Genomic DNA, 11,835 nt, shown 5'->3' on the forward strand with positions numbered 1-11,835 from the left:
CCCCGGGAGGGAGGGAGCGGGCCCGGGTCTCGGCTGCGCTCCTGGCCCGGCCCCGCCGGTGTCCCAGGGCTGCCCCCAAGCTCGGCACGGCGCCCCGGTTCCTCGTGTGCTCCACTACGGGCGGCTGTTGCCAGTCGGGGCTGAACCCCCGGAGCCGCCGCCGGGACCTCCCGTTGCACCCTCACCCCTCCTCCTGCCGCGCTCGGTGAGGCCGGTGGCACTGCGGGCTCAGAGTGCCCTGGGACAGGGGACCCACGTCCCCCACCTGTGTCACCCCCCCGGGGCCAGCCGTAGCCTGACATTGCGGGGGCCACCAGGAAGCTCCCCAGCAGTGGCGGCGGAGCATTTCCCGCCACCGTGCCGTGCCGGAGGCATCAGGAATTCCCACAGCCGGCAGCCTTTGCCAGCGCAGGATCCCAGGGATCCCCGGGCAACACCGCGAGAGCTCCGCATGGGGCCGGTGGGGCTCCCCACGCGGTTTGAATTCCCCCCATGGCGTTGCCAAGGGCTCCTCGCCGGGACGGGGGGCTGGAGGCGCCGGCAGCGGCGGGCCGGACCGGGCCGTGCAGCCTCTGGGCGCAGGTGCCGGGGCAGGTGCCCTCCCTCGGGGACGGCTCGTGTTTCCGGGCCCCGTCGGGGGCTGATGGGCTGGCACCAGTTGCTCCAGCCCCACCGGGGCTTTGTTCGGAGCCGTTTCCTTTTGGCTCGGCTGTGCCGCCCTCCCATTGGCACCCGGCCCGCGGCGCGGGGGGAGCCGGCAGCACAACCCCGGTCTCTGCCGGCACCCCCGATCACAACGGCCCGGCTGTGGCTCCCACGCATCTCCTCCGCCCCGCTCCCTGCCGGTAAGTTGCCCTCTCCCCTCTTGGCCCACCGACTGCCCCAGGGTCGGGGTGGCATGGCCGTGGTGCCCGTGCCCATCCCTCCGCGGCGCCAGCGCGGGCAACGGAATCCCAAAAGCAGCTGTCCCCGCTGTGCCCAGCTGCCCTGGGGTTTCGTTACCCGCGCTCCCGCCACCGCCTCGCCCCACACGCCTCCCAGCCCTGCCCACCACCCTGTGCTGGGCAAGAGCCGCGTGTCCCACTGCAACCCCTCCCGGGGCTGGGGCATCGCCTGGGGCCACACTGGAAGAAGGGTGGTGTCAGGATGGAGGATCACCGGTGCCCAGCCTCGTGGCTCAGCCCCTGCGCCGAGCTAGGAGGCTCTTCTGTTTCATGTGCCCCAAACAGCTAAAAATAGCAGCCGGCTTCCTGGGAGAGTATGAGAAGCATGGCTGCTTGGCCACAGGGTGGATGTGGGCCCCTGCACCACGGTGGTGCAGGCTGTGTGGTACTGCCAAACTTCCTGCCCATGCCGGCTCTCCCTGGCCCTCGCAGCACCCCAGTGCCTGCAGGGGTGGGCAGGATCCAGCCCCTGGAGAGAGATGGCTTTGGAATGACACGATCACTCCCGCTGAGCCAGCAGCCAGAGAGCCATCGGGGATGTCGTGTCTTTCCAAAGCTCTTTCGGCGCCTCCGAGAGCCCTCCTCAGGCCACTGCGCTGCCAGGGCCCACGTGGGCATTCTGCAGGGATGGTCTGGGGATGTAGACGGATCCAGCCTGGACCCACCTTGAGTAGTGACACAAGGTCCAGCAAGTCCCTCTGGCCGGGCAGGGGTTCTGGGCAGCTCCTGCCCTGCGGACAGTCAGCAGTTGGTCTGGTGTGAGCAGCAATTCTCAGATCACCTCTTGGCTGTGGGTGGTGCAGGGAGCACCCCACCATGGCATGGCTCAGGACGTGTTCTCGCTCCAGCCCTGGGGCTGCAGAGCTGCCAGAGGAGCCCCAAAGCCAGTTGTTGCATTCCTGGAAGAGCCCATGCAGCAGGATCTGCCCTCGCCCTGCTCCCCCCCCCTTTTCCCCCATGCACACAAGCCCTGGAGGAACCGGTTTGGGCCCTGCGGGCAGAGCTCCTTCCTTTCCCCCCACTCACCCCCCCATCTGCCTCAACGGGGAGGGCAGGAAGGGCACAGTAGAAAGGGACGTCCCTAGCTCTGTGCTGTGGTGGGGTTTGGCACTTCCTGCTCCCTGTCAATCAGGCTTGGTGCCGTGGGGCTGGGGGTGTGCTGGGCCCCTGCTCTGTCCCCATTTCAGCAGCCACTGGCACACTTGTCAGGGGGCTGGCCAGCAGTGTGAGCTCTCTGTCAGATCTGTGCTGGAACCATCGCTGTGGAGCAGCTCAGCTCTGCAGATGTAATCAAGACCACGATGGCGTGATCTAATCGCTTCCACTTCCTTCTTCCTGGGGCTGATAAGCGGGACACTGCTCTTGTGGTGGACAGGAGAGCAGCCCGCTGGGGCAGGCGTGGAGAACATCGCAGGGTGCGCACCCGCAGCTGCTCATCGTTGTGCCGCACAGAGCCCATGCCGCAGGCGCATGGCTGCTGCTGATGTTCCTCAGCCATCGTGTCAGAGCCCAGCCAAGCCGTGGGGCTCGTGGTGGACAGGCTGGACTGGCCAGCCAGGGTCTGCCAGTGACACCATGCCCACAGCTGGGGTCTGCCTCACACGGTCCAGCCCATCCAAACCTCCCTTCTCGCCACAGTTCAGGGTGCTGGACCTGCTCCCGGGGCTCCTTGTTGTCCCCAGCAGCCCAGGGGCCAGTAGGCTGTGCTCTGGGCTGGGCCATGCCCACGGCTGCGCTGCACTCCCTGCCCCGGGCAGCGCGTTTCTGCCCAGGCCGCTCTGACCCCAGCACGGCCGCTGACTCCTGCTCAGTTCCTGCGGGTTTTAGGTCTGGGCTCCCCAGTTTTGGAGCAGAGGGGATACCACTCCTACACACCTCAGGGTGGCACCATGGCCTCGCTGGGGTGATGCTGACCGGGACTGACGCCCTCTCGGGCCATTCGGGGTGCCTGGTTGCAGCCCTGTGGTGCTGACCTGACACACCTGTCATGGCGGCGCCCGCTGCCCGCCACACCCACCATGGTGGCTCCGCGCCCGTCCCCCCAAGATGGCCGCCCTGCCCGGCCAACGCGCCCGTGACCAAGATGGCCGCCCGGGAGCGCCGCACGCAACATGACGGCCTTCTGGGCTACGCGTGACGTCACTTCCGGTCGCGGTGGCGGAAGGGCACGATGGGCGAGGAGATGGGCGAGGGCCGCCCGGGGGTGGCGGCGACGCTGCGGGCGCTGAACGGGGCCCTGGGGCGGCCCGCTGCGCTCTGGGTGAAGGAGAGCGGCGCCCGCAACCTGCGCCACCGGGATTTCCTGGCGCCGCGGGCCGCGCTGAGCGCCGCCTTTCCCGGCGGGCAGGTAGGCCGCGGCGGCGCGGACAGGGCTGGCTCGGGAGCGGGGATTTGCGGGAACTGTTGGATGGGGCCGGGGGTGCCGCTGTCCTGTGCCCGTGCAGCCCGGACCCCTCCTCGCCTTCCGCCCGCAGGTGCCCCCCGAGGCCGTATCGGCGGTGCCGTCGCTGCGGGGCCCAGCAGTGCTGCCGCTGCGGGTTTGCCGGCAGACGCCGGCGGGGCTGGCGGTGCAGGTGCGGCGCCCTGAGGCCTTCCAGCGCCTGCTGGGGCCTCTGCCCGGCCCGCCCCCTCCCGCGGCGGGGGCGCGGACGGGCTGCGTGGTGCTGCACTGCCCGGCTCTGCGCAGCCCCGCCGCCCTGCGGCCCCGCCACCTCCGCTCCGTCCTGCTGGCCGAGCACCTGGCGCAGCTGCTGCGCGCCCAGGGGTGAGTGCCTCCGTCCCGTCCCGTCCCGCTCCCGGCCCCTCGCCGCAGGGCCCGCCGCTCCCAGCGCCTGCCTCGCCCTCTCTCGCAGGGTCGAGGTCCGCCTGGTCCCTGCCCTCAGCGAGGGGAGGAGGGACGTCCTGCAGCAGCTCCGCATCTACTGGCCCTCCGCCTCCGGTGGCTCGTCCCTCACTGATGCCGTCTCGGCCTTGAAGGCGGCGCTGGGCCGGTGCCCCTGTGCCGCAGCCTGTGAGCAGGGGCCAGGCACGGCCGAGGGTGTCATCTGTAAGGTGCGCCTGAAGAGCTTTGTGGAGCAGCAGGGCTTGTTGGGCTACGACCCCAATCTAGATGTGCTTCTCGGTGAGCTTCACATGTACAATAGCTCAGGTGTGGCTGCGGGGGTAGAATGGGTGCAAACAGGCCTGTTTCCTTTCAGTTGTTTTTAACAAAAATAAGGTGGGGTGGTGGACACAAATGGCTTGCCCCTCTTGCTCCCCTTCAGTGTGATTTGAGCCTGGGGCAGACCCAGTGGTGGGGGCTGGAGAACCCCATTCCCATTGTGTGTCCCTCCTTCTTTTAGTGACAGAGAGGACACTGCGGTCCTTGGCTGAGCTGCAGGAAGCTGTTCTGCAGTGCCCAGTGAGTGACCCCACAGCACTGCTTGCCTCTCGCTTCCCAAGTGTCCTTCCCTTCTGCCAGGCAATAGGTTTGAGCTCCCTGTTGTGCTCTGCTGCAGGCCAAAGGCCAGAGCAGTTGCTGCAGCATCGTGCATGTGGTGAACTGTGAGGAGGAATTCCAGCAGCAGCAGCTGGATGTGCTCTGGAGGATTTTAGATCCGGGAGCCCACACAGCTTTGCAGGTGAGCAAGAGCAACCTCTGACCCTTCTCAGTGTGGCCCCCACAGTTCCCAGCCTCAGTCTCTCTGTCTTTCAGAAACACCTTGTCTGTGGGCCAGTGAAGGTGACCAACCCCTCATCGCCCATTGGGGCAGACCAGTACTTCCAGTAAGTTGGTGTGCAAGGCACCTGCTGCTTTCTCTCCTGCTAAGGCTCCCTGTGGGCCACTCAGCCCACAGCAGGTGGCTCTGTCTGTGTTTCTCCCAGGCTCCGGAAGCACCAGATGTATGAAGCCTCCGTGATAAAGTATGGGGAGCTTGCACAAGGTGAGAGCTGGGGCTCCATGCATGGATGCTGCTCCATCCCATCTTCAATGCTCCCATGAGTCCACAGGCAGGGGGGCTGCACCTGCAGGGTGCTCCTTCTCTCCTCCAGGATCAAGCCAGGTGTTGCCCTTGCTTTGGGAAGGCATCAAAATGTCCAGGGCACTGGCACAGAGCAACTCCTTCTGATGGAGGGCCAGGGCCAGCGGTGTGGTGGTCCTCAACTACTACCTGGTCCTGGCAGGGGTGTCCTGCCTGGTGCCAGGGATGTCAGTACATGGGAATGGAGTAAGCTGTGCATGGTGGCACCTACATTCTCCACAGATGAGGCCTGGACAGAGGTGATTGATACCCTGACAGTGGCTGCCATCAGGTTTGAGATGCTGAGCACTGCTCACCGGAGTCAGGTAGGACAGCGGCTTGCATGGAGCCAGGGCTGGCAGGTTGTGAGAAGAGCAGAGTGAATCTGTGCTGAGCAGACTGGACTGTGACTTCTCCCTGCCCTCAGATCACCCTGGACCTGGAGAACAACAGCATCTCCACGAAGGGAACAAAGAGTGGTGCCTTTGTGATGTACAACTGTGCCCGACTGGCCACGCTCTTCAACACCTTCCAGCGGGCTGTGGAGCAGGGTGAGCACCAGCCCCACCACCCTCCTCTGACAGCCACTTCTGGAGCCACAGGGGCTCCTTTGGGCACAACAGTCTCCCTGCTTTCTAGGCACATATCCACCTCTGCCACCAGTGTCTGAACTGAACTTCTCCTGCCTCCGAGAAGAGGTGAGTGCTGAGACGAGGAATGGGGGGGGATCTGTGCATCCTTGGCTCTGGTGATGGATGCTGCTGGCCCAGGAGGACCTGACGCTTAGACATGTAATGCCTTCACAGGGTGAATGGCTCCTGCTCTTCAACTATCTCCTGCCCTTCCCTGAAGTCCTGCAGCAGGCAGCACAGCTGCCCCTATCCTCCAAGGGGATCCGGATCACTGCCAACACAGAGTCAGTAAGTGCCATGTGCCATAGCATCCATGGATGCTGCTCCAGCAGTCCCAGCCCAGGGCAAAGCTCTATGCCAGCAGGTGCTGCCTATCAGTGAGCAACACAGGGACAGTGCTGAGAGAATAGATGGCAATGCCCATGGGGCAGTTCCTGCTGTGCTTGGGGTGGGTGAGGGCCCAAGACCAGCCAGAATTCACTGTGCCATGATAATGTCTCTGCCTTGTAGGTGTGCAAGTTCTTGATCCAGCTCAGCATGGATTTCAGCTCCTACTACAACCGGGTGCATGTCCTGGGGGTGAGTTAGGTGTCCCAGCCTGCAGCTTCGTGGCCCTGCAGTCCTTTTGGGGGTGCAGTGATCTTGGGGGGAATGCTGTCAGGAGTGTGATGGTCCCCTGTCCCATCCTCCAAGGATGCACAGGCAGCAATACCTGCAGGGCCAGCCTTGTAGAGGGGCAGTTTGGCCACCAGTCCCAAGCTGCCTTTCTCCCTACAGGAGCCGTTCCCTCATCTCTTTGACCAGATGTTTGCTCGTCTCCAGCTGCTGGGAGCAGTGAGGGATGTGTTCCACAGCGCACTGGCAACCCTACACCTACCTCCTCTCAGCCAGATCTGAGCCACCCCTGAAGAGCTGTACCATGGTGTGACAGTCACCTACACACCACATGTTGTGGGGGGAGAACAGGGCACATTGTCCTGGCAGGACAAGGGCTGCTCCAGTGGCAGGCAAGGCACAATTCAGCCCCATGGAGGTGCTTCCCTTCCCATGGTCCATGGTGTTTGGGGATTGGTTTGTGCTCTCTGCAGCTGTGTCCAGTGTGGGACATGGATACCCCTCCACATCCACACCAGCAGAAGGGAAAGGGGCTCCTGTGGCACCCCAGAAGCTGAGCTGGGAGTGCTGGGGAGGTGGCAGCAGGGACCAGTCACCACAAAGACAAATGCCAACTTCATTTCTCTTAAAACTTTATTGAAAGGTGCTCCGTGCTGGCAGGGAGCTCCTGCGGCTCCAGACTCCTGCTGGGCTCTGAGCCAGGCCCCAGTACTGGAGTCCAATACACTTGTTGCTGGACAAACCCTGTATGTGTCTGACCTCAGGGTTGTTTGTCCTTCCTTCGGTCTGACTGTCCTGGGTCCTGCTGCTATGCAGGAAACAGCCACTTGGCCTAAGGGGGTGGTATTTGTGGGCAGCCCAGCAACCCCCCATGCCACAAGGGTGCTGCTGTGGATGATCAGTGTCCCTGTGCATTTCAGCACCATCCTCAGCACTGCAGGGTCAGAACTGTCACAGAGGGCTGTCCTGTGGACACACAAGGCTGCAGCCCACCATGTGTCACACCAGTCCCTGACCCTTCCTGGCCTTCTGCTGCTCTCAAGCTCCCAGGGCTGGGCCATGTCCTCAGTGCTCTCCCAAGTAAGGTTCTTCTCTGAGACCAAGACTGGAAAGCTGACATGGGTCCTTCACACCTTGCAGAGGAAGAGCTGCTCTTGGGCAGCAGGGAGCAACAGCCCCACTTCCTTACTGCATGGGGAAGCCCCAAGCTTGTCCGGGAGGGAGGGATCCCCTCTGCCTTCTTCCCAGAGACCACTGAGCACCACAACCATGGCACCTACCTAAAGGAGCCAAGTATGCCTGTCCCTTCAGGACGAGACACGTGAGTGTGCAGGATGGAGGCAGTGGCCACAGTAACAGGCAAAGCCCAACTGCAGGGTGCCCTCCAAATGCAGGCAGGGACCTGGATGTGTCACACACCTGCCCCATTACTGAGGAGCCTCTTGTGGAGGAGGTTTGGAGGAGGCTGTGCCACACAGCATCTCCAGGCCCTGCCCACAGAGCACACAGTAGTACCGCAGCTCACCCCCCGCCTCCACCACCTCCCAGCAGTCCAGCTCAGCTAGGTCAGGCACGTGGAAGAAGGTGGTGCTGAGGGGCACCAGCTCGCTTGGGCTCCGGCTCCACAGCGTCAGGCGCTGGTCCACCGAGGCAGAGAGCAGCAGGTCTGGCCGCAGCACCCGGATCCCCGTCACATGGGCAGCGTGGGCACAGGGCCTGGACACCCGCTCCAGGACCTGCAGGCAGGTCCCTGACATGGCCTCACCCCTGCCCAGGGCTACCTCCAGCAGGCAGACATGGATGGAGCCATCATCGCTGCCGCTGGCCACCAGGTACTGTCCCTCGGGTGTCTCACGGATGTGAAGGCTGTTCACGCCACAGCTGTGGGCCATGATGGTGACCAGCGGGGCGTCCAGGGCTGGGTAAACAGGCTCGGTCAGGAGAGCAATGCTCACCTTGGTCAGAGGGAGCAGAAGAGCTGCTGGGCAGCAGCACTCACCCAAGAGCTGCATCTCTCCCTCTGGTTGGTGCAGGGCATCTGCTGCATCCGTGATGGGGCTGGTGATGTCCCAGAAGGCAATGCTGCCATCAGTGGCTGCACTGCACAGGAGGTGCCTCCTAGAACAGTGAGTGTAGAGGGAGTCTGGCTGCAGCCCTGAGGGTCCCCACTGATAATCCGTGGAAGTGGCAGAACAGCCCCCAGGGATTAACTTCTCCCTTCCCTCTGCCTGCTGAGCTGCCATCCCTGCAAGGACTGACATTTCTCCCCAGAGCCCATCGATTGCAGCCTAGCATTCGGGGCTCACCTCTCCCCTCCTGCCCATGTGTGCAGGAACGCTTCCACCTTCAGCACACAGCGCTGGTGGTGAAATGACTCTGCCACCAGCACCAACTTCCGAGCAGCCTCCAGCAGCCCAAAGATCCTGTAATGGAGCAGAGGACAGTTGGCTGTGGGAGAGTAGGAGCTTCTGGCTCCACTGCCCCATTTCCCACCATGCACTGTCTTATGGCCAGCTCAGAGCAGGCCACATCCCATGGCAGCAGCCTCATGTTTTGAGCCTGCTCTGCTGCCATCACTGGTTCCATTCTCCCTGTCAGGCTCCATGGTAGCTCCTCACCGGACTGATCCATCGCTGCAGGCAGCAGCCAGGAATTTCCAGGGTGTTGGAAGCTGTTTGGTGCTCGTCCCAGGCACAACTGACAGGGACATGTACCTGCAGCAAAGACACAACATTCACCAACACCTCTGTGGCCCCATGGAGGTGGGTGGCCCAGGAGAGTAGCCCTGAGCCTTTCCCTAACACCAAAAGCCCCTTGAAGCCCACAGGGCACTGTACACCAGGAATCACACACGAAGCCGCACCCGCCCTGTCTGCCACAGCTGAACCTGCAGCTGTACAGAGCAGGTATTGCCAGTGGAGGCCTGTGCAGTTCCCAACACCCTCCCACACTGTGATCACTACTAATCCTGCCTTGGGCAGTCCCTGATCATCACCTTGTATCTGGGTCCATCTTGACAAGCTTGTGCCTGTTCTTCTTCTGCTCCCAGTGCTTGTCCAGCCGGTGGGAGGCCACGTGGATGACCTGGCAGGCCACAGCACTCTCAGTTGCTGTGTCCTCAGTGCACAGCAGCCTGTAGCACTCAATCTGTGCACGGCCGCCTGCAGAGAAGAGCAGGGCAGACAAGCCCTCACCACCAAAGCCCTCATCTCCAGGTCCCATAGCAAATGCCAACGTCCTCACACTGGAAATGTGGTCACTGAGGCGGGCAAGGGGCACAGCTGCCCGAGAGTTCTCACTGAGCACTAAGACACAGGTCGTGGTGTCCTCACTGCCGGTGACAAACACGTTAATGGTGGCATGGCCAGGCACTTCCACGGCCCCCAGGCGCCGCACGCAGGTGATCTCCCGCCCGTGCAGGGATGCCAGCAGCACTTGCTGCTCACAGGGCTCGGCCTCACGGTGGTACAGCATCACATCCCCAGACTTGATAAAGGCAAACACCTCGGCCAAGGGGCTGCTGCAGTAGCTCCAAGAGCGGTGCCCGCCCCCGCAGGGGATGCAGTGGATGTTCTCGCCGGTCCTGCTGCTCCACACCACGAAGTTGTCAGCGTGAAAGCCCAGCACAAGCAGGTCCCCATCCGAGGTGAAGTGCAGCTCCTCAATCCACTGCAGCCCTTTGCAGGGCCTGTGCTTCTGCAGGACCTCCAGCTGCTGGTCCCGCAGGCGGAGCTGGCGGTAGACACCATCCCGGCCTGTGCTGTAAATGTAGCCCCTGTGGATGGTCAGCGAGGTAACTCCTGTCTTCCCGTGGAGTCCAAAGAGCACTGACAGTGGAGACTCAAGAGGAAGAGCCCCTTTGTGCAACAAGCAAGAGGGCTCTAACTCATTGCTGGAGTCCTCAACAACGGGGTCGGTGCCACCATTGACAATGCTGGTGCTTTCTGCAGCGCGCTCCGAGGAGCTGCTGCAAGGGAAGAGGAGGAGGGAGCCCCGGCGGTCCCCACAGACCAGGAGCCCTTCCTGGGGCAAGAAGGCGGCACAGGTGTGCCAGCGCTGCTTGCAGGGGGGCAGCAGGTACCGACCCATGAGCTGCACCCAGGGTGCCTGCCCGGGGCGGTGGGTGACGTTCAACCAGAGCATCTCCCCGTCGGGACCGGAGGCCAGGAGAGCAGCAGCGGTGTCGGGGGGCAGCCCGGGACGAGGGGCCCAGCTCAGCCCGTGCACGGCCCCCTCGAACAGCGTGAGCTTGGTGGCGGCCCCGGGGCGGCTCAAGGCGAAAAGGAGGAGGCGCCCGTCGCCGCCGGCCACGGCACAGAGCGTCTCGTCCCATCCGTGCAGCGGGGTGGCCGCCAGCACGGCGCGGGGCCCGCTGGCGGCGGGGTGCAGCACCGGCGTCCAGCGCCCCTGAGCCACCTCGAATGTCGCCAGGCCGCCCGCCTCGCCCAGCACCAGCACCCGCCGCGGCCCCACCAGCAGCACGGCCCGCGGCCGCTCCCGGGCCCCCAGCGCCGCAACGGCGGGGACCGCCTCCGCGGCCTCCCGCCGGGGCTGCCAGAGTCGGACGCCGCCGTCGTCGCCGCCCGTGGCCACGCGGCCGCCAGCGGGGCGCAGGGCCAGGGCGCGCAGGGCCCCGCGGTGCCCGCGCCGCGCCCGCCGCACGCCGCCGCCGCCGCCCCACTCCAGGCAGACGCCGTCCTCCCCGGCGCTGACCGGGAGAGGCCCCCGCAGCACCACGGCGGCCACTCGTCCCCCGTGCCCGTAGCACACCAGCAGACAGGCGCCGGCCCCGTCCCCGCCGCCCAACTCGCCCACGGCCCATAGCCGCACGCTGCGGTCTTCGGAGGCGGAGGCGAGCAGCCCCCGCGACGCCGCGTAGCAGAGCGCCAGCACCGCGCCCCGGTGCCCGCGCAGCTGACGCTGTGGGGCCATCGCCGCCGCCGCCCGCCACACCACCACGTCCCCCGTCGCCGTGCCGGCCGCCAGCGCCAGCCGCCCCCAGCTCACCCCCGCCAGCACGGCGCACCGCAGCGCCCCGGCCCCGCCACAGCTCGCCTGCCGCAGCCAGCGCCCGCCGCCCCACCACTCGTAGAGCGCCACGGTCCCGCCGCCCAGCGCCAGCGCCAGCCGCCTGCCCGCCGCCCAGCGCACCTCCCACACCCGCGCCCTAAGCTCGCGCGCGGCCCCGCCGCCGCACGCCGCCAGCAGCGGCCCGCCGCCCGCTCCGCCGCGCCGTACAGCCAGCACTGCCAGCCAGCGCCCACCGAAGACCGCTACTCGCGCCGCCGGCCCGGGCCCCGGCTCGGCCCGCAGCCCCTGCACGCTGGCCTCACGCAGCACGCTCCGCCGGCCCGCCGCCGCCGCCGGCCCGCCGCCGCTCAGCCGAAACGCCACCACCTCCGGGCCTGTACCTGCGGGACACCGCGTCAGCCGCCGCCGCCGCTGGCCCCGCCGCCCGCCCCGCTCCGCTCCCAGCGCTCACCCGCCAGCAGCACGTCCCCAACGAACTCCAGCGCTGTCACCGGCGCCACCAGAGCTACCGACTCCATCTTAGCCGCACCAACCCCGCCGCCGCCGCCGCCGCCGCCCCCCCCCAGCGCTCATTGGCCGAGTCCCGCGCGCCACCGCCCCGAGCACGCGGAG

At 65.4% G+C, this 11,835-nt stretch overlaps 2 protein-coding genes across 2 annotated transcripts; one reads left to right on the forward strand and one right to left on the reverse strand.

Annotated features, from left to right (window-relative positions):
• The first annotated feature begins 3,042 nt into the window (after window positions 1–3,042).
• DALRD3 (DALR anticodon binding domain containing 3) lies at window positions 3,043–6,941 on the forward strand. The gene is made up of 13 exons (XM_068202055.1): window positions 3,043–3,291; window positions 3,419–3,708; window positions 3,797–4,065; window positions 4,286–4,344; window positions 4,442–4,564; window positions 4,639–4,709; window positions 4,809–4,867; window positions 5,189–5,271; window positions 5,373–5,496; window positions 5,585–5,643; window positions 5,752–5,865; window positions 6,088–6,156; window positions 6,355–6,941. The coding sequence occupies exons 1-13, from the start codon at window positions 3,115–3,117 to the stop codon at window positions 6,472–6,474; spliced, it is 1,617 nt and encodes a 538-aa protein (XP_068058156.1). The 5' UTR covers window positions 3,043–3,114; the 3' UTR covers window positions 6,475–6,941.
• On the reverse strand, window positions 6,808–11,819 carry WDR6 (WD repeat domain 6). The gene is made up of 6 exons (XM_068202040.1): window positions 11,675–11,819; window positions 9,188–11,603; window positions 8,811–8,906; window positions 8,499–8,615; window positions 8,192–8,310; window positions 6,808–8,110 (listed from the first exon to the last, which is right to left on the reverse strand). Exons 1-6 carry the CDS (start codon window positions 11,739–11,741, stop codon window positions 7,620–7,622), a joined length of 3,306 nt encoding a protein of 1,101 aa, XP_068058141.1. The 5' UTR covers window positions 11,742–11,819; the 3' UTR covers window positions 6,808–7,619.
• Window positions 11,820–11,835: the final 16 nt, after the last annotated feature.

Source organism: Anomalospiza imberbis, chromosome 11, assembly GCF_031753505.1.
Source record: "Anomalospiza imberbis isolate Cuckoo-Finch-1a 21T00152 chromosome 11, ASM3175350v1, whole genome shotgun sequence".
In the NCBI taxonomy this organism is placed as follows: domain Eukaryota; kingdom Metazoa; phylum Chordata; class Aves; order Passeriformes; family Viduidae; genus Anomalospiza; species Anomalospiza imberbis.

What these genes read in the sequence shown, in the direction of transcription:
- DALRD3 (XM_068202055.1), top strand. Translation starts at nt 3,115, where the DNA reads ATGGGCGAGGAGATGGGCGAGGGCCGCCCGGGGGTGGCGGCGACGCTG. An exon ending in CCGCCTTTCCCGGCGGGCAG is followed by an intron (nt 3,292 to 3,418) that starts GTAGGCCGCGGC and finishes TTCCGCCCGCAG; the next exon opens with GTGCCCCCCGAGGCCGTATC. An exon ending in TCTCCTGCCTCCGAGAAGAG is followed by an intron (nt 5,644 to 5,751) that starts GTGAGTGCTGAG and finishes ATGCCTTCACAG; the next exon opens with GGTGAATGGCTCCTGCTCTT.
- WDR6 (XM_068202040.1), bottom strand. Translation starts at nt 11,741, where the DNA reads ATGGAGTCGGTAGCTCTGGTGGCGCCGGTGACAGCGCTGGAGTTCGTT. An exon ending in TGCAGCGATGGATCAGTCCG is followed by an intron (nt 8,616 to 8,810) that starts GTGAGGAGCTAC and finishes GCTCCATTACAG; the next exon opens with GATCTTTGGGCTGCTGGAGG. An exon ending in ACATGGGCAGGAGGGGAGAG is followed by an intron (nt 8,311 to 8,498) that starts GTGAGCCCCGAA and finishes TCACTGTTCTAG; the next exon opens with GAGGCACCTCCTGTGCAGTG.